This window comes from Mirounga leonina, unplaced genomic scaffold (genome assembly GCF_011800145.1).
Source record: "Mirounga leonina isolate KUSES-001 unplaced genomic scaffold, KU_Mleo_1.0 Mir_168, whole genome shotgun sequence".
Taxonomy (NCBI): Eukaryota; Metazoa; Chordata; class Mammalia; order Carnivora; family Phocidae; genus Mirounga; species Mirounga leonina.
The window spans coordinates 30,089,652-30,111,278 of NW_023270426.1; the positions used below are offsets into that span (position 1 = coordinate 30,089,652).

The 21,627-nt window shown below is 42.1% G+C and overlaps 1 protein-coding gene across 2 annotated transcripts in view; it reads right to left on the minus strand.

Moving 5' to 3' along the window:
• The window catches only part of PPP2R2B (protein phosphatase 2 regulatory subunit Bbeta), a 448,022-nt gene that overhangs the window by 405,588 nt on the left and 20,807 nt on the right, over positions 1-21,627 (minus strand). Inside the window, exon 1 of one of the 2 annotated variants that reach the window (XM_035014407.1) lies at positions 13,128-13,220. The exons of the other annotated variant lie outside the window; for it this stretch is intronic. Within the exon in view, the coding sequence (XP_034870298.1) occupies positions 13,128-13,206 (79 nt within the window). The 5' untranslated portion in view covers positions 13,207-13,220. Of the gene's footprint in view, positions 1-13,127; positions 13,221-21,627 lie in introns of those variants that run through there. 2 annotated transcript variants of the gene reach the window in all.

Sequence of the window (21,627 nt, forward strand, 5' to 3'; positions counted from 1 at the left end):
GTGTTGTGGGGGGCTCAGGGATCCCATGAAGCCTGGACGAGTTGTTTCGGAGGCCTGCACCCAAACAGAAGTTCTAGGATTCTTTCTAATGGGATGGAAACGGGTGGCCTAAGGGCTGGGCCTGACTTTGCTTTCCTTGCTCGCTGCCTTTTTCTTTTTTTCTTTAACTAGACTGTGTTGATTTAGGTCTCCAGTACAAAGTTTCCTGATAGGCAATATCATGCCTTTTTGGTTAATATGCTATCTGCTGAGCTCCAGCAGGATTTCACATTTGAGGCATTCAACCACATGCTTAGACATTCTATCATCTCAGTAGAGGACCATGAAAAAAATGAATTAATAATGAAGGTAGAACAGGGCTTCCTAACCTTTGCCTAGGAGACGGACTTTTGGTCGGCTCTCTCCTGAGAAGGTCATCTTGCTGTGTATATATGAATATACACAGCTGAGCAGACGTACCATTCTATCTAGAGGCTTTGATGGAGTAGCTATTTCGTGCTGAACAAACATGATATGAAAACATCTTCAGTGGTTTTGTCCCAACACAGACTTTCTCTTCCTTCTAAATATCATGCTTTGCAAGCGTTGTGTCTGGAAGAGCACACTCAGTCTATTTTTCAATGTTGGGAATGTTTACTGCCTCTTCAGAACAGAGCATAGTGTGTTCCTGCCATTGGTCATTGAGAAGAAACAGTTTTTGGCTGGATGTCAAGACAATGGACAGGTTTCTGCACTGGATTCAGACTACAAGCGCACCTTGAGGAATCTGGGGCATACAGAGTGCCATCTATAAGTCTCCCAAAGTGCAAGGACAGGGAGTGCTTTTAGCAGCCAGCTCCCCAAAATGTATCCACCCACCGCTTAGCCCTTCTAGTCTGACGGCAGTCAGACAAATCTTCTCATGTTGCAAATATGGACTTTTTTTTCCCTCAGCTTCATACCCTTCAGTAATTTCCATTGCTCTTTGGATCAAGGCTATAAATGCCATCACAGAGGCGTGCAGGACCCACCACTCTAGGGCCTCATTCTTCACTGTTCTATTGCTGGGTCGGTCTCCGTGCACCCGTCACGCCCGCCTTCCTTGAGAACCTCACATTCACCGATGACTCTCTGGTAACAGGGCCTCTCAAACATGCTCTCCTTTGCTTGGAAAATTCTCTCTCATTCTGCTTATGTAAGTCTTACTTCTCCTTCAGATCTCAGCTCAAAGGACACTTCTTCAGGGAAGACGTCCTCCTCTTCCCGGGCAGTACAAAACCCTTGTCTTCATATGTCCTCGCCACTAGAGCATTTGCCACAGTTAACAGTAACCTGATGAATTGGTCTTCCAGCAGGGCAGGAACCATATGTATGTTTACCACTGGTGAACCCACTGCCTAGCCAGTCTCTGACATATAATAGAGATGTTCTTTATGCGTGGGCTTGTAATTTTTGAATAAATAAATAATTTCTCTTGCAAGGAGGTTCACTGACCACTCAGTTTGCTCTTAAAATTTCTAGGTAAGTGACATTCCCATGTATCAACCATAGGATGCAGAACAGCCTTTCATGCCTGTCTTTGAAGTCAGACATTTATTTGCCTCCTGTTTGCTTTGCCTACTAACTGTGCTTTTGCAGATACTTGTGAAGATAAAGGCTTTGGCCATCTCGGCCCATCTTGTCTCCCAGCTCCATCTGCCAGGGAAGAAACAATGACTCAGAAAACTAATGGGCCAGTCTCTCTAACGATGGTGATGATTTCACTGCTGGTGATTTTTCTATTCGATTTATAAAATTGAGTCAAAATGAAGGAATTGCCTTGGGGCACAAGTACCAAAGACAAACAATGAATTCACAAGCACAGATCAGAACAGTGCTGGCCAGTGCTCGTGACAAACAAGCAGCAAAGGTGATGAAGTTTGAAAGAATTGAAGAATGCAAAACTGAACTTTTTTTTTTTTTTGGATGGGAACATGATGGCGTGGGAGGAACCCAGGATGTGCCATCAGACCAGCTTGGTGTTACCGCTGGTAGCACCTGAACAAAGATAGCATCACAGTAAGTACAGGGAGCATCTCTTAAGTGGCTATCAGGCACATCTCACTCAATGTCTTTGGTCCTTACAATGAACCTGAGAAGGAAACGTAATTCCTTCCCTTTTTACCCTTGAGAAAACAGACACTCAGAGGATAAATACATTTAGTCATATTTGGAACTCTGGTTTATCTGATTCCAAAGCTCAAGTCTGTTCCAACTAGATAGTTGACCTCCCCAGTCCTCTCCCAGGATCCTCACCAGTAAAACATGCCTACTGCCATGCACAATTGTTGTGATAATGATCTCCATGTGATAATAATGCCTGGCAAGTACCTGCCTCCCAGTTGGCTCTATTCAACATTATTCTCTGCCCTCCACATTTCTTATCAGCTGCTAAATTCCTTACGGATTTTATTAGGAATTCCTAAAAATCAGTTACCATTCCCAGCTTCTGATTTAATATGGGAAACATACTTCACAAAGCACTATCACTTAATCTCACACCAACACTGCCATGTTTTATTATATTGCCGTTTGACTCTGAGGCACGGCAGGATTGGACAGTTTATCAACGGACATCAATGTCAAAAGAAGACCAGAACGTACATGTCTCTGGACTGCTGGCCTAGGATTCTTTCCATCACTACATTGCATCAAAGTACTCAGGGCAAGGGGTGATTTCTGAGGCCTCCACTAATACGAATCATATTCATAATAATAGCTCTCATTGAGCTCTTAATATGCACTGGGTAGCACACTGTATACTTTGTATGAATTATCATGTCTACTCACGAAAGCAACTCCTTGATATGTGCATAATTTTTATTCCCCTTTACGTAGATGACAAAACTAAAGCCCAAGATTGCACCCAAAACCGTAAGATACCTAGGAATAAATCTAACCAAAGAGGTAAAGGATCTGTACTCAGAAAACTATGAAATACTCATGAAAGAAATTGAGGAAGACACAAAGAAATGGAAAAACGTTCCATGCTCAGGGATTGGAAGAACAAATATTGTGAAAATGTCAATGCTACCTAGAGCAATCTACACATTCAATGCAATCCCCATCAAAATACCATCCACTTTTTTCAAAGAAATGGAACAAATAATCCTAAAATTTGTATGGAACCAGAAAAGACCCCGCATAGCCAGAGGAATGTTGAAAAAGAAAAGCAAAGCTGGTGGCATCACAATTTTGGACTTCCAGCTCTATTACAAAGCTGTCCTCATCAAGACAGTATGGTACTGGCACAAAAAAGACACATAGATCAATGGAACAGAATAGAGAGCCCAGAAATGGACCCTCAACTCTATGGTCAACTAATCTTTGACAAAGCAGGAAAGAATGTCCAATGGAAAAAAGACAGTCTCTTCAACAAATGGTGTGGGAAAACTGGACAGTCACATGCAGAAGAATGAAACTGGACCATTTCCTTACACCACACACAAAAATAGACTCCAAATGGTTGAAAGACCTCAATGTGAGACAGGAGTCCATCAAAATCGTAGAGGAGAATACAGGCAGCAACCTCTTCGACCTCAGCTGCAACAACTTCTTCCTAAAACATTGCCAAAGGCAAGGGAAGCAAGGGCAAAAATGAACTATTGGGACTTCATCAAGATAAAAAGCTTTTGCACAGCAAAAGAAACAGTCAACAAAACCAAAAGACAACTGATAGAATGGGAGAAGATATTTGCAAATGACATATCAGATAAAGGGCTAGTATCCAAAATCTATAAAGAACTTATCAAACTCAACACCCAAAGAACAAAGAATCCAATCAAGAAATGGGCAGAAGACATGAACAGACATTTGTCCAAAGAAGACATCCAAATGGCCAACAGACACATGAAAAAGTGCTCAACATCGCTTGGCATCAGGAAAATCCAAATCAAAACCTCAATGAGATACCACCTCACACCAGTCAGAATGGCTAAAATTAACAAGTCAGAAAATGACAGATATTGGCGGGGATGCGGAGAAAGGGGAACCCTCCTACACTGTTGGTGGGAATGCAAGCTGGTGCAGCCACTCTGGAAAACAGTATGGAGGTTCCTCAAAAAGTTGAAAATAGAGCTACCATACACGATCCAACAATTGCACTACTGTGTATTTACCCCAAAGATACAAAAGTAGGGATCCGAAAGGGTACGTGCACCCCAATGTTTATAGCAGCAATGTCCACAATAGCCAAACTGTGGAAAGAGCCAAGATGTCCATTGACAGATCAATGGATAAAGAAGAGGTGGTATATATATACAGTGGAATATTATGCAGCCATCAAAAGGAATGAGATCTTGCCATTTGCAATGACGTGGATGGAACTGGAGGGTATTGTGCTGAGCAAAATAAGTCAAACAGAGAAAGACATGTATCTTTTGACCTCACTGATATGAGGAATTCTTAATCTCAGGAAACAAACTGAGGGTTGCTGGAGTAGGGGGTGGGGTGGGAGGGATGCGGTGACTGGGTGATAGACACTGGGGAGGGTATGTGCTCTGGTAAGCGCTGTAAATTGTGCAAGACTGTTGAATCTCAGATCTGTACCTCTGAAACAAATAATGCAATATATGTTAAGAAAAAAAAAAGAAGAAGATAGCAGGAGGGGAAGAATGAAGGGGGGGAAATCAGAGGGGTAGACGAACCATGAGAGACGATGGACTCTGAAAAACAAACTGAGGGTTCTAGAGGGGAGGGGGGTGGGAGGATGGGTTAGCCTGGTGATGGGTATTAAAGAGGGCACATTCTGCATGGAGCACTGGGTGTTATGCACAAACAATGGATCATGGAACACTACATCTAAAACTAATGATGTAATGTATGGGGATTAACATAAGAATAAAAAATAAATAAATAAATAAATAAATAAATAAATAAATAAATAAATAAATAAAACTAATGATGTAATGTATGGGGATTAACATAACAATAAAAACCCCCTAAAGCCCAAGACACTGAATGGCTTTTTCTATATTATGTAGATGTTTTAGCTGGTACCCAAATATAAACTCCTGAAGCAAAGTCATAGCTACCATGAAGCAGACAAACGCTCAGTGGAGTTCCACTGAATGGGTAAGTGAATAACACTGACCTTGAATCTTCCCAGGACAGCCACTTATCTGCCAGACATCAGACATCTTAACCAAAAGCAACCTGCTCTTAGCTGCAGGATCTTACTCTGTCGTTTCAAATGGACCAACAACTGATCAATCTCTTTCTCCCAAAGCTCTTCCCTTTGAATATATTCCACAGCCCTAACCATTGTTTCTCATAGACTCAGGCTCTCAGCTCTGACTGTTCGTAAGATTCACTGGGGGAACTTTTAAAACTAGGATTCCTGGGACCCCCTTCCAGGAAGTCTGATTCAATAGGGACATGGTGGAAATATCCCCGTTCATTTGCCACAGCCGATTCTCATGCCTAACCCCGTTAAAATTCACTGTTAGAGTTGAGTAGGCATGCTTTTCTCTCCCTTACCAGACTGTAGCTTCTTAAAATAGGGATGAGTCCTTTACATCTTTTAAGTTCCCATGTGCTGAGAACAATGTCTAAAATGCTGTATTTATGCATTGTATTGTAAAAATCCAATATATTATGGAGCGGATAAGAGCCTGGGCTCTAGAATCTAACAGTCAGGGCACAAAACTCTGATCTACCATATATTAGCCATGTGGCTTTGGGTAAGTTACCACCTGTGGTTCCCTCATCTGTAAAATGAGGACAATTAACAGTACTTACGTCATCATGTTTTTCTGAGATTTATGTGAGGTAGTGACTATTAAGCATTAGCATAGGGTCTGGCAAATAACAAGCCACAGCCAACACTAGCTATGTAGGTAGGCACAAAAGTTTCAATCAGCTTGGAACTATGAATGCCTTTCTGTGACTGTTGCTGTGGTAAGTGCAGTGGGGGATACAGAAATACTGTTAAGTCTCATTCCCTGAATGCTGACAGGCATTTTTACAAAATTGCAAAATTTTTTTTTCACCTTCATAACAATACCCTGATATGTTATTGTTGGAGAAGGAAATACACCAGTTAAGTAACTGAAGGTCACCTGGCAAGTAATTATCCGTGTGAGATTGGAACTCAGGTTCATCTGGTTTTAGAGCCCATTCTTCCTACTTTATTACTGAGAGTTCATATAAACACTCATTCATACACCCATTCATTCAATCAACAAGTATATATTACATGCTTACTATGTGCTAGAAACCGTTCTAGGTGCTGGAGGTATAGGAGTGAACAAAACAGAGTCAGCCTCTGTTCTCATGTAGCTTACATTCTACAGGACAAAAAGACAGGCAGCAAGTAAGTAGCTGGATATATAACATGTCCAGTAGGAGAGGGGCTAAAGCAGGGTAAAGGTAACTGGCGAGTGTGTGGATGTGGGTGTATGTGTGTGTGTGGCGGCAGGGGAGGGATAGGGACAGGGAGAAGGAGAGAGAGATTTTAGACATGACGGCCAGGAAAGGCCTCTCTGGTGAAGAAACATTCAAGTGATAGATGTGATAAGACGTGATTGCATTCTGGATATTTTTAGAAGTTAGGCCCAGAGGATTCACTGTAGAACTAGAAGAAGGATATGCGACAACACAGAAATGAAGAAGGACTCCAAGGTTTCTGGCTGGAGTAACTAGGAGACTGGAAGAAGCTGGACAAGTGGGTTTTTCTCAAGGGGAATGAGGAGTCGGGTCTTGGGACCTCTAATGCGTCCCAGTGGGAATGTTGGGTAGGCAGTTCGATGCGCAGGTCTGTATTTGGGGTGAGAGGCTGGAGCCGGGGATACAGGTTGAAGAGACGATGTCTAATACCATGGGGCTGGCTGAGGCCACCTAGAAGCAAGCACAGGTTAAGGAGAAGCCTCAGGCCTGGGCTTGCATGTTTTCAGTTCAGGAGGAGGAGGAGGAACCAGCAGGGGAGTATGAGAAGGACTAGCCACGGCGGGAGAAGGAAACTGAGAGGAACTATGGGCCCTGAGGCCACGACAAGGAACTCTTTCAAGAAGGAAGCAGCGACCGCCAGTCCCAAGGATGCCTGAGAGCGGCCACGGGAGGAGCCTGGCAGAGGATGATGGGACAGATCAGTGAGGGGGCCACGGGTGACTCTCCCAAGTGCAACTGGGCAGAGGGATGAGAAAAGAGGTGGCAACTGTGTATAGATGACTCTTTCAAGGCATTTTTCTGCAAAGAGGAGCAGGGAATGGGCAGTAGCTGGAAGTGGATACAGGATTGTGAGATGAGGGTGATTGACAGCATGTTGGTGGACCACACCGGTGATCGTGGAGAGAGAAAAGACTTGGTGATGATGCAACAACAGCAGACAAATGCGGGAGTGAAGGGCTTGAGTCGGGGTCGGGGGTGGGATCCAGCTCCCCACTGGAGGGCTGGCTTGGATGAAAGCAGGGACAAAACATCTATTGTACAGAAAAATGTAAAAAAAAAAAAACTTTTAATCTAAAGCCGTATCAAGCAATGTAAGATTCTGTCTCACTTAATCCTTACAATAACCTGGTCAGGTGGCATAATATTATTTCCATGTTATAGAGAATCACAGTGCACACGTGGGAAAGGCTTTAAATGGAGGTGAGAAAATGAACAGTCAGGGAAAGCTGTGGGTGGAAGTGCATTTGATGTGGGCCTGAAGAGTGGGTTGGTTCTACATATGTGCAAGGGGCTAAGAAGAGAATTCCAAAAATATGAAAAATGAGAATTCCATAGATACATAAAAAGGCACAAAAGAGAGGAATGGATCCTGTTAAGCATGTACCTTAGAACCGGACTGCATAGGTTTTAATCCTAATCCTTGCAATTAACAGCTGTGTGACCTTAGGCAAGTTACCTAACTTCTCTGTGTCTTAGTTTCCTCATTTATAAAATGAGGATAATAACTACTTACCTCAGAGGATTGTGGTGAGGAATACACACACCCGTCCCTATGTCCATAGACATGTATATGTTGGAACTGTGCCCGATAAATAACGAGCATTGTATGTTTTAGTTATTATTTTATTGTTATTTACAACATGATAAAGAGTTAGAAAAATGTATATTTATTTCCTCTGTGTGGGGTGTAGACCTCTGGCAAGGCTGCTCTTGGGGGTCATTGGAAGGTATTCTGCTTCTGGGTTCCTCCTGGTGAAGGAGAATCATGGATACACAGGCAAATTTGTCACTCCCCCATTCAGTGTTTTATTTAAGAAGCATTTCTTGACCACCTACTCACAGTCAAGCTCAGTGCTAACCAGAACGCAGAGCCTAAAGACAAATGGCAGGATCCCTGTGCCCAAGGTGCTCCTGGCCACCAGGACACAGGCACGTGAACAGACTGTGGCCTTCTAATCTGAAGGTTGCCCTCACACAGGTGTTCCAGAGGAGATATATCAGGTGCGAGTTAAGAGCACTGATTTCTGATTCCAATAGTTTGGACTTGAGTCTTAACTCTGCGACTCTACTAAGTGTGGCCCCGGGCAAGGCAGGTATGTGTCACTTTCCTCACTTAGAACATGGAGAGAGCAGCATCTGATATGAGATCGCGTGAGCAGCAAATGAGATGATACTGGCCCAGCCTGGAGCACACAGCCAGGGATTTTCGTGGTGCTGCTCGGCTTCTCCTTCTCGTGCCTTCCTCCCACCACTGTTGTGGTTTGTGTGACTCAGATAGCAAGTCTTTCTGTGGAGCAGTTGAGGAAGTCTTCCTGGGAAGCCTTGACTGCAGCTGACTTTTAAGAGATGAACAGAGCTTTGCAGCATGGAAACATGATGGAGACCACTCAAGGAAAGGAAATGGCTCGGGGCAAGGCACATGAGCCTTTTCCCTTCAGGAAGAGAGAGTGCCTCTGCTCATCTGTTCAAGAGCCCAGAAAAGACCTTCCTGTGTTGGGTGCCAAATTAGGCCCACTGGAAAAGAGCAGGCAAGGTTCCTCATACTTGACTGGCTCTCTTATCCCTGTGTGTCTCCCCTTCCCCTCTGTACTGTCTGGAATGGTTTCTTTTTGCTTGTGATTGAGATTCTGTGCCTCGAATCCTGGAATCATTTCACTGGATGAATGCTTCCCCACCGTGGTGGAGGGAGTTATGTGTCCTTTTAATGATGTCCACAGAGAAGGGAAGACAATCCAACTGTCCTCTCAAAGCCCTGTTCGTGCACCAGCATTATTTAGTCGACCTTTCCCCCCTTCGTATCTTCTAATTTCAAGTTAAAGTAGAGCATGGTCATAAAACCAGTCCCCTCAAGTGTGGCTACGAAAAGCTACCCGACCGGCAATGGTTAAAAGAGCTTGCATTCCTGTAGCAGCTAATGCTTTGCAGAATGTGTTTTGCCTGTGTTTTAAAAAGGTGTCTACACAACAGCCTTGGTATTTGTTATGGTTTCATTGAATAAAAATTTGTTGACCGCCTATTAAGTACTTGGTATTGTTCTAGTGCTGGGGGTATAATAGAGGGCAAAACTACATGTGGGTCCTGCTCCCATGAAGCTTTCAGTCTAGCAGGCAGACAGACATTCACAAAACAGTTTCACCAGGCCATTCATGATGACAGACTACGACAGGCGCTCTGAAGCAGCCTGGTTCTCTAAGAGCTATGACCATGATCACCCGAGGGCCAGGGATGGCTTCTCACCTGGGGCTGAGAATCCAAGGCCAGAATTAACAAGGAATGGGGCTAAGGGGAGAGAGAAGCTTCCCAAAGTCTATGGTGGGAGGGAGATTCCTGAGGAATCAAGAACGACTGGGGTGGCTGGAGACCAGGAAAGATGGCGTGCGCTCAGGGTCAGACAGGAAAGTCAGGCAAGGGTCAGAACACGCAGGGCCTGCTAGACCATGGGAAGCCACTGAGAGGTTTCAATGCAAGCATGTTTGTGTTTGAGGGGGTTTGAGGGAAGGAATATGATATTTCTAAAAAAATATTTTGACTGTAATAGGAAGAACCAAACCTCAATCTGATGGATGAAAAAACAGGCTTGAAGGTGGAAAGTGAGAGAAGGAAAAACAACTATTATTGTGGACCACATACTGTTGATTTGCCCTACCTATGAATGTGTTACTACATCATGAGCTCAGATAATGTCTGGGACACAGTTAGTGCAATGCAAGCGAAGACCGATTTATTATTATTATTACTGCTCCTATGATTCTCACCCTGTGTGTGACATTCTGAATGTATTTCTTTTTTTTTTTTTTAATTTTATTTATTTATTTGAAAGAGAGCATGAGAGGGGGGAGGGTCAGAGGGAGAAGCAGACTCGCTGCTGAGCAGGGAGCTCGATGTGGGACTCGATCCCGGGACTCCAGGATCATGACCTGAGCTGAAGGCAGTCGCCCAACCGACTGAGCCACCCAGGCGCCCCCTGAATGTATTTCTTTGCAGCCACCCTATGGCGTATCATCATCTATGTTTTACAAATGGGGAAACTAAGACTCTAAGAGGTTAAATAACTACCCAACATCACCCAGTTGGCAAGTAGCAGAGCTAAAATTCAAAGCCCATGATCTTCCTGTGTTGAGAAAACAATGTCAAGATAAGCTGGGAGGAAAACATGTCTTTTAAGTAGAATGGTTCTATCCTCTAAGAAGCCCAGCAATTGTTGAAGGTTTTTTTCTTTTTCAAGATTTTATTCATTTATTTATTTGAGAGAGAGAGAGAGAGTGCGAGCACGCGAGCAGGGGGAGGGACAGAGGGAGAGGGAGAGAGAATCTCAAGCAGACTCCACGCTGATTGCAGAACTCAGACATGGGGCTCAATCCCCACCACCGATGAGGTGATGACCTGAGCCGAAATCAAGAGTTGGATGCTCAACCAACTGAGCCACCCAGGTGCCCCAGCAATTGTTGAAGCTTTCAAAGTAGTTCTTGAATTACTCTTAAAGGGATAGTTTGAGTATTTCTACTTACTTGAATTTTACAGTGCCTCTTCAATTAAATAATTAAATAATTAAATAAAATACGAAGTTCCCAGACATAACTTTTCTAGAAGAGACTACAGGGTGACATAATAGCTAACAACATAAAAACTCCAACTCAGATTCATTCTCACATAGCTTTCTCCTCAGACAAACTCTAAGTAAGTGTAACTAGTTCTGAGTGACACGGTGACATATTTGAGGAAACTATTCATTACATAAGATAATGTAATAAAAAAGGAAAATGTGACTATCTAAGAAAGTACATGAGACTGCAAAACGGACAGCACCTATCATGTACCAAGCTTCCTAAAGAACTGGAATGATCACATTGAATTCTCAACATCCTGGGAATGAGTCTTTTTATTTCCGTTTTATAGGTAAAATTGAGCATAGAGCAGTTAAGTGACTTGGCCCTGCCTCCTTGGTATTTAACTCATGACTTCCCCACTCAGCTTCAACCCCCCACTCACGAAATTAATGTCTGCCACATGCTATTATCCATACCCATTGTCTATTAGTCTCACAACAGATTGAAAGACAAATCTCCTCACCCCCCACCCCCTAAACCTGGTGATAGTTGACAAATTAGAAATCGTTTTGATAGGAGTAAAATGGGCTTTCCATTTTGATGGAATACAACAGTTAAATTTGGTTAAAAAACAGTTCAAGAAAGTTCTTGGTGGTGGTAGTTTGTCTGTATGAGGTGGGATCTTTAGTTTGATTAATATACAAAACAGCAACAGAATAGACCAAGTGTTTGGGTTCTCAAAATCTAAGCTAGGAGGAGAGGACGGGGGACCAATCAGAAAGAGAAAAGTCATTTGGCATCTTCCTATATGAGTTTAGATCTTTTGTATATGGAAAGTTCCCCTGGAGATTTCTATCCATGCCCCCCCCCATCCCTCCCCAATATACATACATAGAGACTTAGTAAGTTTCTCTCTATAAGAGGAAAGATTTCTCAGTGGGTCATTTCCTGTAGCCACCAATAAAATTTTTAAAGGAAATATCTAACTGAAAAAAAAATCCTTAAGATACCAAGGTCTATGAAAAATACCATCCTTGGTCTCAATTCAAGGGTGATCCCAAACTTCTACTTGCTTTTCCTGGGGGTAATGACTAAAAATCACCTCATGGTATAATAAATACTTCTCTCGTTTTCTCTGCACAGCCCCCAGTGCCCAGCTCCTACTCTGAGGATGAGAAACAAGGGTGGATTTTCACAACAGGCTGCTCACCAGCTCCATTCCAGAGAGTGTGGCTACCACAGCCCTCTTCAATCAGTACTGCTGGTGGGGCAACCCTCAGGCTGAAAAGCAGCCAGCCAGTTGCTTTTCTTGAAACTGCTCTTTTTCAAGGATGTGGCAGATCAAAAGAAATAGGCAAATCACACACAGAATACGCACAACCAGCTACTCGCTCCAGAAACGTTGAAACCCGCAGTGCTTAGATGAAGGCGGATTGCCAGAACGTTGACAAGGCACACGCACACATGTGCACGCAGAAAGTGCACACACACACACACACACGGATGCAGAGCATGCTAGGTTAGAAGGTAGCAGAGGAGGTCCCCAAAAGGACCGGGAACTGGGGACTGTTTGTACAAGGCTCAGCTCACCCTCGCCGTAACGCATTAACTTAGGACCCCCACAAACCCCACTTCCAGCAAGCGCTTAAAGTCAGCTGTGTCTTCCTGCTCTGCAACCCAAGTCCAGACTCTGAGCAAAGCAATCCGACAACCGACACTCCCCAGTCCCGTAGTACACTAATTCTATTTTGCTAATTGCTTTCTTGGGCATGCACCAAGTTACTGAACAGACAATGACAAAACAGAGAGCTTGGATAAACGTATGTGGCAGCACCTACTGAAAATGTTCTTCCTTAACAGGAGTTCTAATTACTTGTTTGCTTGTGAAGTAGAATGAGGGAAACTGGCAAAATATTTCTGATTGTTTTTCGACTCGGCTAGATCGGCTTTGAGATCACCTTTGCAACATTATCCTGCTCTTTAGAAAATACTTCCCTTTCCTTACACAAGACAGACTGATTTTAGAAGCAGATCTAAGTCTGTTAGATACAAGCTTTTGCCAGGAACGACAGTCATCTGCTAGCTACAGAAAGCATATCAGCAGAACCTGTGGGAAGTCATACACCAGCCCACTTTTTCCCACCCACCCAGACACTTTCCCTCTCTGGTCTGTACCTTCCGTGTGGCAGCTGGAAGAGAGGATGGTATTCGGAGGTCTGAAGATGTAAGGCAGGTAACGAGAGAAGCATTTCATCTTCCAACAAAAATAAAAAATAAAAATCTAAATAAAAAACCAGTCTCCTGAATCCATAAGGATTCTCTTGGCCTTTAAAGCTGGCTACATCACCAATATGTTTATGTAGGTTCTCCCCTGGATCTGCAAAGCTGGGAAGCCCGAGGAATAACTGGAGATGGGTCCCATTTTGCCATCAGCACCAGGAAGCACTGCCTTACATTTCTGCATGCAGCTCAAACTCAGAAGCCCCCAAGCAAGCCGGGATATAGCCTCTTCATTGGCTGCAGCTTCTCAGAGCAGGATTTGCTGAGTAAGTCAGTCCTGCCTGTAAACACATGCTGAAATGCCCTGCCTGAAACCTCTACCTTTTCCCGTGTGGTCAGTTTCTCCTCTAGCAAGAGAAATCCAGCAGGATAGGGGAACACTGAGGGTAAGTGACCATCTCTTATTTAGCTGGAAGATCAGATGAAACAAAGACAGCACAGTGTTCCACCCTGGAGAGAGATGGCTGTTAAAAGAGCCACCCGTAATGCCATGGGTCTCAGGAATATTAAAGTACAGTGCAATGAAATGGGTCTCTGTCCTTGCTTCATCTAGATTTAGCTCTATGTTTTTTTAAGACGAAAGCCCAAACAATAGGACCATTTATCATTTAGGTGAAGCCCAAAGCTGGGGTGAGTAGCCAGTGACAGAGGGCTAACACAGACAAATTCTGTGCTCCACTACAGTCTTTTTTTCCTGCCAGCCCTCACACCAAGTTCAGAGTTATTTGCTGTGCAAATTTAAAGCCACAACACAAGAACGGAGACTAAGCCCAAGGAAACTGACCCTTCACCGACCAGTTTACCCCGATGGCATGGAAAAAGTAAGTTGATCTAAGAATTAAATGACTTTACCAAAACTCAGATTTCACAAGAGGAAGGGAGGCAATGAGACTACCCCTCATTGAGGACAGGTCCAACTAGTGCATAAATTTGGATGGGGGAACTGGTTTAGTATGAAATAATGAAATAATAATGATTTTGGAAACCTTATCACTGGAAGGCGAGCACAAGGTACCGGTTTGGGATTTATAAGTTCTGCCAAAGACACTATTGTCTATGCTAGAGAAAAGGTGAATGTCCTTTGTGCTACATTCAGAGGCACAAGGAAATAATGTAACAGTCTATAAAAGAAAACCAAATATCCCCTTATTTAAAAATAAGATTTAAAATAAAATTTAAAAATAAGATTTAATATAAAAATATAAAATGTCGGGCGCCTGGGTGGCTCAGTTGGTTAAGCGACTGCCTTTGGCTCAGGTCATGATCCTGGAGTCCCTGGATCGAGTCCCGCATCGGGCTCCCTGCTCGGCAGGGAGTCTGCTTCTCCCTCTGACCCTCCCCCCTCTCATGTGCTCTCTCTCATTCTCTCTGTCTCAAATAAATAAATAAAATCTTTAAAAAAAAATATATATATATATAAAATGTCTTCCTCCAATTGCACTAGGAAGGATTAAATACCTAGGAATAAATTTAACCAAGGAGGTGAGAGATCTGCACTCCGAAAACTATAAGACACTGGTAAAAGAAATTGAAGACAACACGAACAAGTGGAAAGACATATCATGCTCATGGACTGTAAGAATTAATGTAGTTAAAGTGTCCATACTACCCAAAGCCATCCATAGATTTAATGCAATCCCCATCAAAATACCAATAATACTTTTCACAGAACTAGAACAAATAATCCTAAAATTTATAAAGAACCACAAAAGACCTCAAATAGCAAAGCAATCCTGAGGGGGAAAAAAAGCTGGAGGTATCGTAATTCCAGATTTCAAACTATACTAAAAGCTAGAGTAATCAAAACAGTATGGCAACAACACAGAAATAGACCTATAGATCAATGGAACAGGATGGATGGACATCCCAGGAACAAACCCATCCAGGTGGCCAATAGACACATGAAAAGATGTTAACATCACCAGTCAGCAGAGAAATGAGAATCAAAACTGCAGTGAGATACCACCTCACACCTGTCCCATGGCTGTTACCAAAAAGAAGAAACAACAAGTATTGGTGAGGATGTGGAGAAAAAGGAAGCCTTGTTACACTGTTGATGGGAGTGTAAACTGGTGCAACCACTGTGGAAAACAATACAGAGCTTCCTCAAAACATTAAAAATAGAAATACCTTACGATTCCATAATTCCACCACTGGGCATTTACCTAAAGAAAATGAAAACACTAATTCAAAATAATATATGCATTTCTGTTTGTTGCAGCATTATTTCCAATAACCAAGATATGGAAACAACCCAAGTGTCCATCAATAGATGAATGGATAAACAAGATGTGGAAGATATATATATATCTTATATATATCTTATATATATATATATATATATATATATATATATATGAAATGGAATGGAATATTACTCAGTCATAAAAAAGAATGAGATCTTGCCATGTGCAACAATATGGACGGACCTAGAGGGTATTATGCTAAGTGAAACAAGTCAGAAAGAGAAAAGCAAATACCATATGATTCCATTCATAGGTAGAATCTAAAGAACAACTGAACAAATCAAAACAAACAAAATACCAAACAGAATCTTGAAAGCAGAGAGCAAATTGATGGTTGCCAGAGAGGAAGTGGGTGGGGAGATGGGGGAAATAGATATGGAGCATTGAGAAGTACAAATTTCTAATTATAAAATAAGTAAGTCATAGCGATTAAAAGAACAGAAGAAATATAGTCAATAATATTGTAATAACATCATCTGATGACAGATGGTGACTACATTTATCATGGTGAGCACAAACTAATGTACAGAATTGTTGAATCAATATGTGGTACACCTGAAACTAATACAACATTGTATGTCAATTTACTTCCATTTACAAAAAAGTGTGCCTTGAAATCTGGTAGAATATTTTTTAATCCTTCATTGCTTCTCCTCTTTACAAATATACTTAACATTGGAGAAACATATTGGGCTGTCCAGGAAAGCAAAAACTTTGAGCCATAGAGTAATTATGGTTTTAGTTCAGGCCATGATATATAAATAGACCCTTCCACCAATATGCTTTCTCTCTGACTTTTGGACCATTGTGACAGGATGACAAACTATTGGCAGAGACAGGATGTCTAGCCCTTCAAAAGTCATATAACCCATCACTTCCTTAGACCTGGACACCTGGCAAGGTTGGGCCATCCCAAGTAAGGTGCTGTTTGAACAATGCCTGAATGGTCTGGTTTGCTGTATGGATCATCCTAGCTCATGACACAAGAGCATATCCAGAGGTGTTTTCCTGAGAGGTAGTGCACATGTGACCTCCATTCAGCAGAGTAGAAAGAGTGTGGGCTTTGGGGTCAATCTGATCCAAATTTGAATCCCTGTGAGTTCCATTTACCAGATGGGTAGATATACACAGACTCTAACACCTGTGAGCTTAGTTTTCTGCATCTATAACATGGGAACAGTGGCAGGGTTTTCTTTGTGCATTCTCAGATGGAGTGAGAAAATAAGCACACGAAGCACCTCGTGCACTGTGGTCACGTGATCAATGGTTACTACTGATGCTGTGCTTACCATTGCTGTGCACCTGCTCTGAGCTTCTCTGGCCAGACATGAACTTGAGAGCAGAGACAGAACGTGTGTGATGAGGAGGGTGGGGCCACAACTAGACAGCCAGGGTTGAAGTGTGTCTTTGATACTGACTTACTGTGTCATCTTGGGCAATTGATGTCACATCTCTAAGCCTCATTACGTAGCTAACGGGGATAATAGCAGAATCGCACATGATATGGTGAGGGCCAAAGAGGGTGATTGATATGAAGGGTTTAGTACAGTGCCTAGCAAAATGTTAGTGCTTCCTAAGTTTTGTTGCTATGTCTATAGCAGTAATATCAGCCCTGAATCACAGTATCTTATTGTATTTACTTACCCATCTTGTCTACATAATGAAACTGTAAACTTCCTGAGGGAAATATCAATGTCTAATTCACCTTTGTACCCCAAGTGCCTGGCACAGAGTACTCAATAACTATTAACTGAAGGAGTGAATGGATGGATGGATGGATGGATAAATCAATATACATGGGAGAAAACTTTTGAAAGATGTTTGAGACTTCTTTGTGGGGAGGTTTTTCACAGCACAAATGAATTTCAGCCCATTATAAAGCTGGAATATATTACTCAGGCAAATATATTATGGAATTCATGAATAGACATGCTTCCCCTTGGCATAATTTAGTTTTAAATAAACAGTAGGCATTTAGTATATACCTTGTGAGTCAATAGCAGGCACTTAGTAAATACTCCCTGAGTGAAAAAAACATTCATGGATTATGCTGTCCATAATTAAAGTGAAAGAACTAAGCAAACCCCCCTATAAAACAAAACAAAACAAAACAAAAAGCCTGTCTCCTTCATTACAAACAAAACATCAGTGAGGCTGGCACCTAAGTTCCAAACTGGCCACTCCAAACCAGCTAGTACCTCTTGATCTCAATTGAAAGCATCTTTTCCAATCCCATTTTAAAATTACTGATTTTGTGCCAGCCCTCTGCACCCCACTCACCCAGATGTAGAATGGGCAAGGGGCAGAAAGAACTAATGTGAAATCTCCTCAGTCAGATGATCCCGATGCAGTTGGTTTGCGCTGCACCATTTCAAGTGTTTCAGTGTGCTTCTGTATCTTTTTTTCCCTTTGATTCTCTAAACCATCCCATTTTACAGAAGGGAAAATAGGCTAAGAGGATATAATCATTTATCCAAAGACAAATAGGCCCCGAGGAGATCTAGCATTTTTATACCAGCCTCACTTAGTGAATTTGCAGATTTCAGAGCCATCAATCCTATGAATTCAGACTCTCTCTCTCTTTTTTTTAAAGATTTTATTTATTTATTTTTGAGAGAGAGAGAGAGAGAATGAACAGGGGAGGGGCAGAGGCAGAAGCAAACTCCCTGCTGAGCAGGGAGCCCGATGTGGGACTCGATCCCAGGATCCTGGGATCATGACCTGAGCCGAAGGCGCTTTAACCAACTGAGCCACCAGGTACCCTGATTCAGACTCCCTGAGGACAGGCAAGGAACCTGCATATTACATATGCCAAGTGATTCTTACTTGAGTTTGAGAACCTCTGGAGTGAGGCATTTCATTTCATGATTTGGCTTGAAAGGTAAGGGTTACAAAAAGTTTTTCAAATACTCTTGTCCCAAATCATGTGTCTCACTGCTTTGGTCCAACATTTTGTTGGCACCCTGTTGTTATACTAGGCATTAGTGAGTGATGGAGTGATTTACTAACTCCTGCTCTAAAGGAGTGCATTTTCCAGAAAAAAAAAAAGGATGAATAAACTATTACATTACAACATCATAGGGGTTATGATGGAAGGAAGGGGTCTAAAAATATTCTTTGGGATTACAGAGCCTCAAAAATTCCATATTAGAGATCCAGTCTTGGGCATTAGGCATTATTTACAAAAAGCGCCTGTTAAAAGGCAATTATCTTACTGGGAGCTACAGTGAATGAACAGTTAGCAGTCATTAACCCCATGAGTGGAATGAGACTCTGATACAGCAAATGTCATCCCAGATGAGAGCAGGACTACCAAGAGAGGAAGGGTCTTTCCAAGGAGACAAGGAGACGGGAGGCTCAAAGGCATTGGCAGAAGTGCCTGCAGGGAGGGCCCAAGAGCGCAGAGCGATCTCTGAAAGGGAAACCAGGAGCCCAGGAGGAGGGAAAGATAAAGGTGACCCATTTTAGGTGCCATGTGAGAAGGGCCCTGGAGTCTGGCAGAACAGAGCTTAGAGACAAGAAATGCCCCAGGTGATTTCCACATGCCAGGTCCTGACATCCAGTTGCAGAAAAAAAGCAATTAACTGGGAGATTGTTGAGTGCCTCACTATGGACTGGGCTGTTCACGCTTTTCTTGAGACCACTTCTTGGGGGATCAGAAGCATTTGCTTCGGTGTGGCAAAGCCCCAGCTGGAGCCCTCGCCTTGGGGCATCCTAACAGCCTGCTGTGCCAGGCCTGGTGCCCACCCCGCCCTGAAGCCCGCTTCTTCTGGGAAAGTTACCCTGAGCATTCTCTTTTCACATGTCCTTACAATCTCCTCTGGGTTATGTTTCATCATTACAGTTTTTCATTTTGCTCAGAAGGAAAGCAAATCCCAAGAAAATAAAAATTAGCTTATTTAAGATCGGTCAGGATGAGCATGGCTAGTTTTCACTTTCTAGCCAAAGCGAAGCAAATTCCTATTCATTCTTCAAGTCTTAAATAAAATGTCACATCTTCAGGGAGAGGCTTCTTAATGCCTCAGACTGGGTCAAATCCTGCTACAGACTCTCAAATACCATCCTTTCCTTTCAAAGCACTCATTCATTACTGAACACATTTATTGAGCATCTATTTATGTCAGGTACTGTACATGGTGCTAAAGAATCAATAGTAAACAAGACAGACGAGACACCTGCCCTTTTCTTCAGGGGTAATTATCACTCCTAACATATAGGGTTTGTGAAGATTACATGAGATAAATCCCTGAAGTGTTTAGAATTCTGTGTGGCGTGAAGTACTGTTCGATTACTTTGATAATTGCTGTTAAGTATCTAATTTCTTTGCCAGACTCTTACTGGCAGGAGGGTAGAATTTTGACTTTTCTCTGCTGAATCCAGAGTGTGAGGTTCACTGCCTGGTGCATAATAGGAATTCGATAAGTTTGTGCTGGACTGAATTGATTTGAACTGAAACAGGCAGAATTCTGACATACTTTTTCCCAATACTGTCCAGCCAGTATGTGAAATTCACAGCTTGGTACATTCTGATTTGGAAGGATGGAGGAACCTCTTTTTGGTTAGTTCCTTCATCCATTCATATAATATTTTTAGCAGTTATTAAACACTAGACTTCTAGAGAGAGACAATAAGCAGGTAAACATTATATCAACAAAGTTATTTCAGATTGTGAAAAGGAATGATCCAGTAATTCATCCAAAGAAAACCAAAACACGAACTCAAAAAGATACATACATCTTCATATTCATGTGCAGCAGTATTTACAGTAGCCAAGATATGGAAACAACGTATGTGTCAATTGATGGATGAATGGATAAACAAAATGTGGTGTATATATATATGTATATATATACAATGTAATATTATTTAGCCATAAAAAGAAGGAAATCTAAAACAAGCAACCCCCCCTTCCCCAATTCAGATACAGAGAACAGACTGGTGGTTGCCAGAGGTGGGGTGAATGAGGTGTGAGCAACATGGGTGACGGGGGTCAAAATGTAAAAGCTTACCAATATAAAATAAATAATGGGGATGTAACATACAGCACAGTGACTACAGTTAACACTGTATTGCATATTTTAAAGTTGCTAAGAGAGGAGATCTTAAAAGTTCTCATCATAAGAAAAAAATACCATAACTATGTATGGTGATGAATGCTAACTACACTTACTATGTTGATCATTTCACAGTACATACAAACACAGAATCATTACACTATACACCCACAACTAATATAATGTTATATGTTAATTATACCTCTATTTTTTTAGAAAGCAGAATGAAGAAAATAAAATGGGTGTTGTGGTAGAGAGTGACTGCTTGGCTTAGATGGTCAGGGAGGGCTTCCCTGAGGAGGTGACATTTCAGCTGAGGCCTGAAAGACAACTTGCTTGGCCAAGAAATGGTTTTGGTTCATTCTCTTACCCAACCCTGCTACAGCCTGTACATTTTCTTTCAGAGCAGTTTTGTCCTCTACCTTATTTAATTAAGAATTTCATTCTTTTAAACTAGTAGTTAGCTTTTGTCCGAGATCAGCGGGGACACAGATTGTGCTGTGTTGCTCACCACTGCATCCCCCAGACCTCCCTGAGAGGCCGAGGGAGACCTGATTCACACAGTGGAAGGGGAGTCTGGACCATCTGCTCAGCTGGCTCTCTAGGCATGTGACTAAAGCAAGGAAGAGGTGGGCAGCTACAGATAAGACTAAAGAGGATTTTGAAGGTGGAGGACAGGCTCAACTTAAAGCAGATGCAAAGGGAAAAATAGAACCTAGCTGGTTACAACAGAAGATTTTTGGCTCTCAATGAAAAGACTATACACTGAAAAGCATAATAAAGCCAAGCACATTTTCCACCAAATTTTATATACTAATTCTCACAGTAGCTACAAAAAGTAGAGAGCTTCTCCTCATTTATGAAGAGATGTCAGAGCAAGTAGGCAGTATTTTTTCATTCTAAGGCATATGAATAGGACTTGATTTTCATAATGATAACAACTGTAATCACCTCAACCATCAAATCTGAGTTCTTACTAGGTCCAGTCCCTCTGCAAACCATTATGCCTAGGACATCTCATTTAATTCTCCCTTTTTTTTTTTTTAAGATTTATTTATTTATTTATTTATTTATTTATTTATTTATTTATTTATT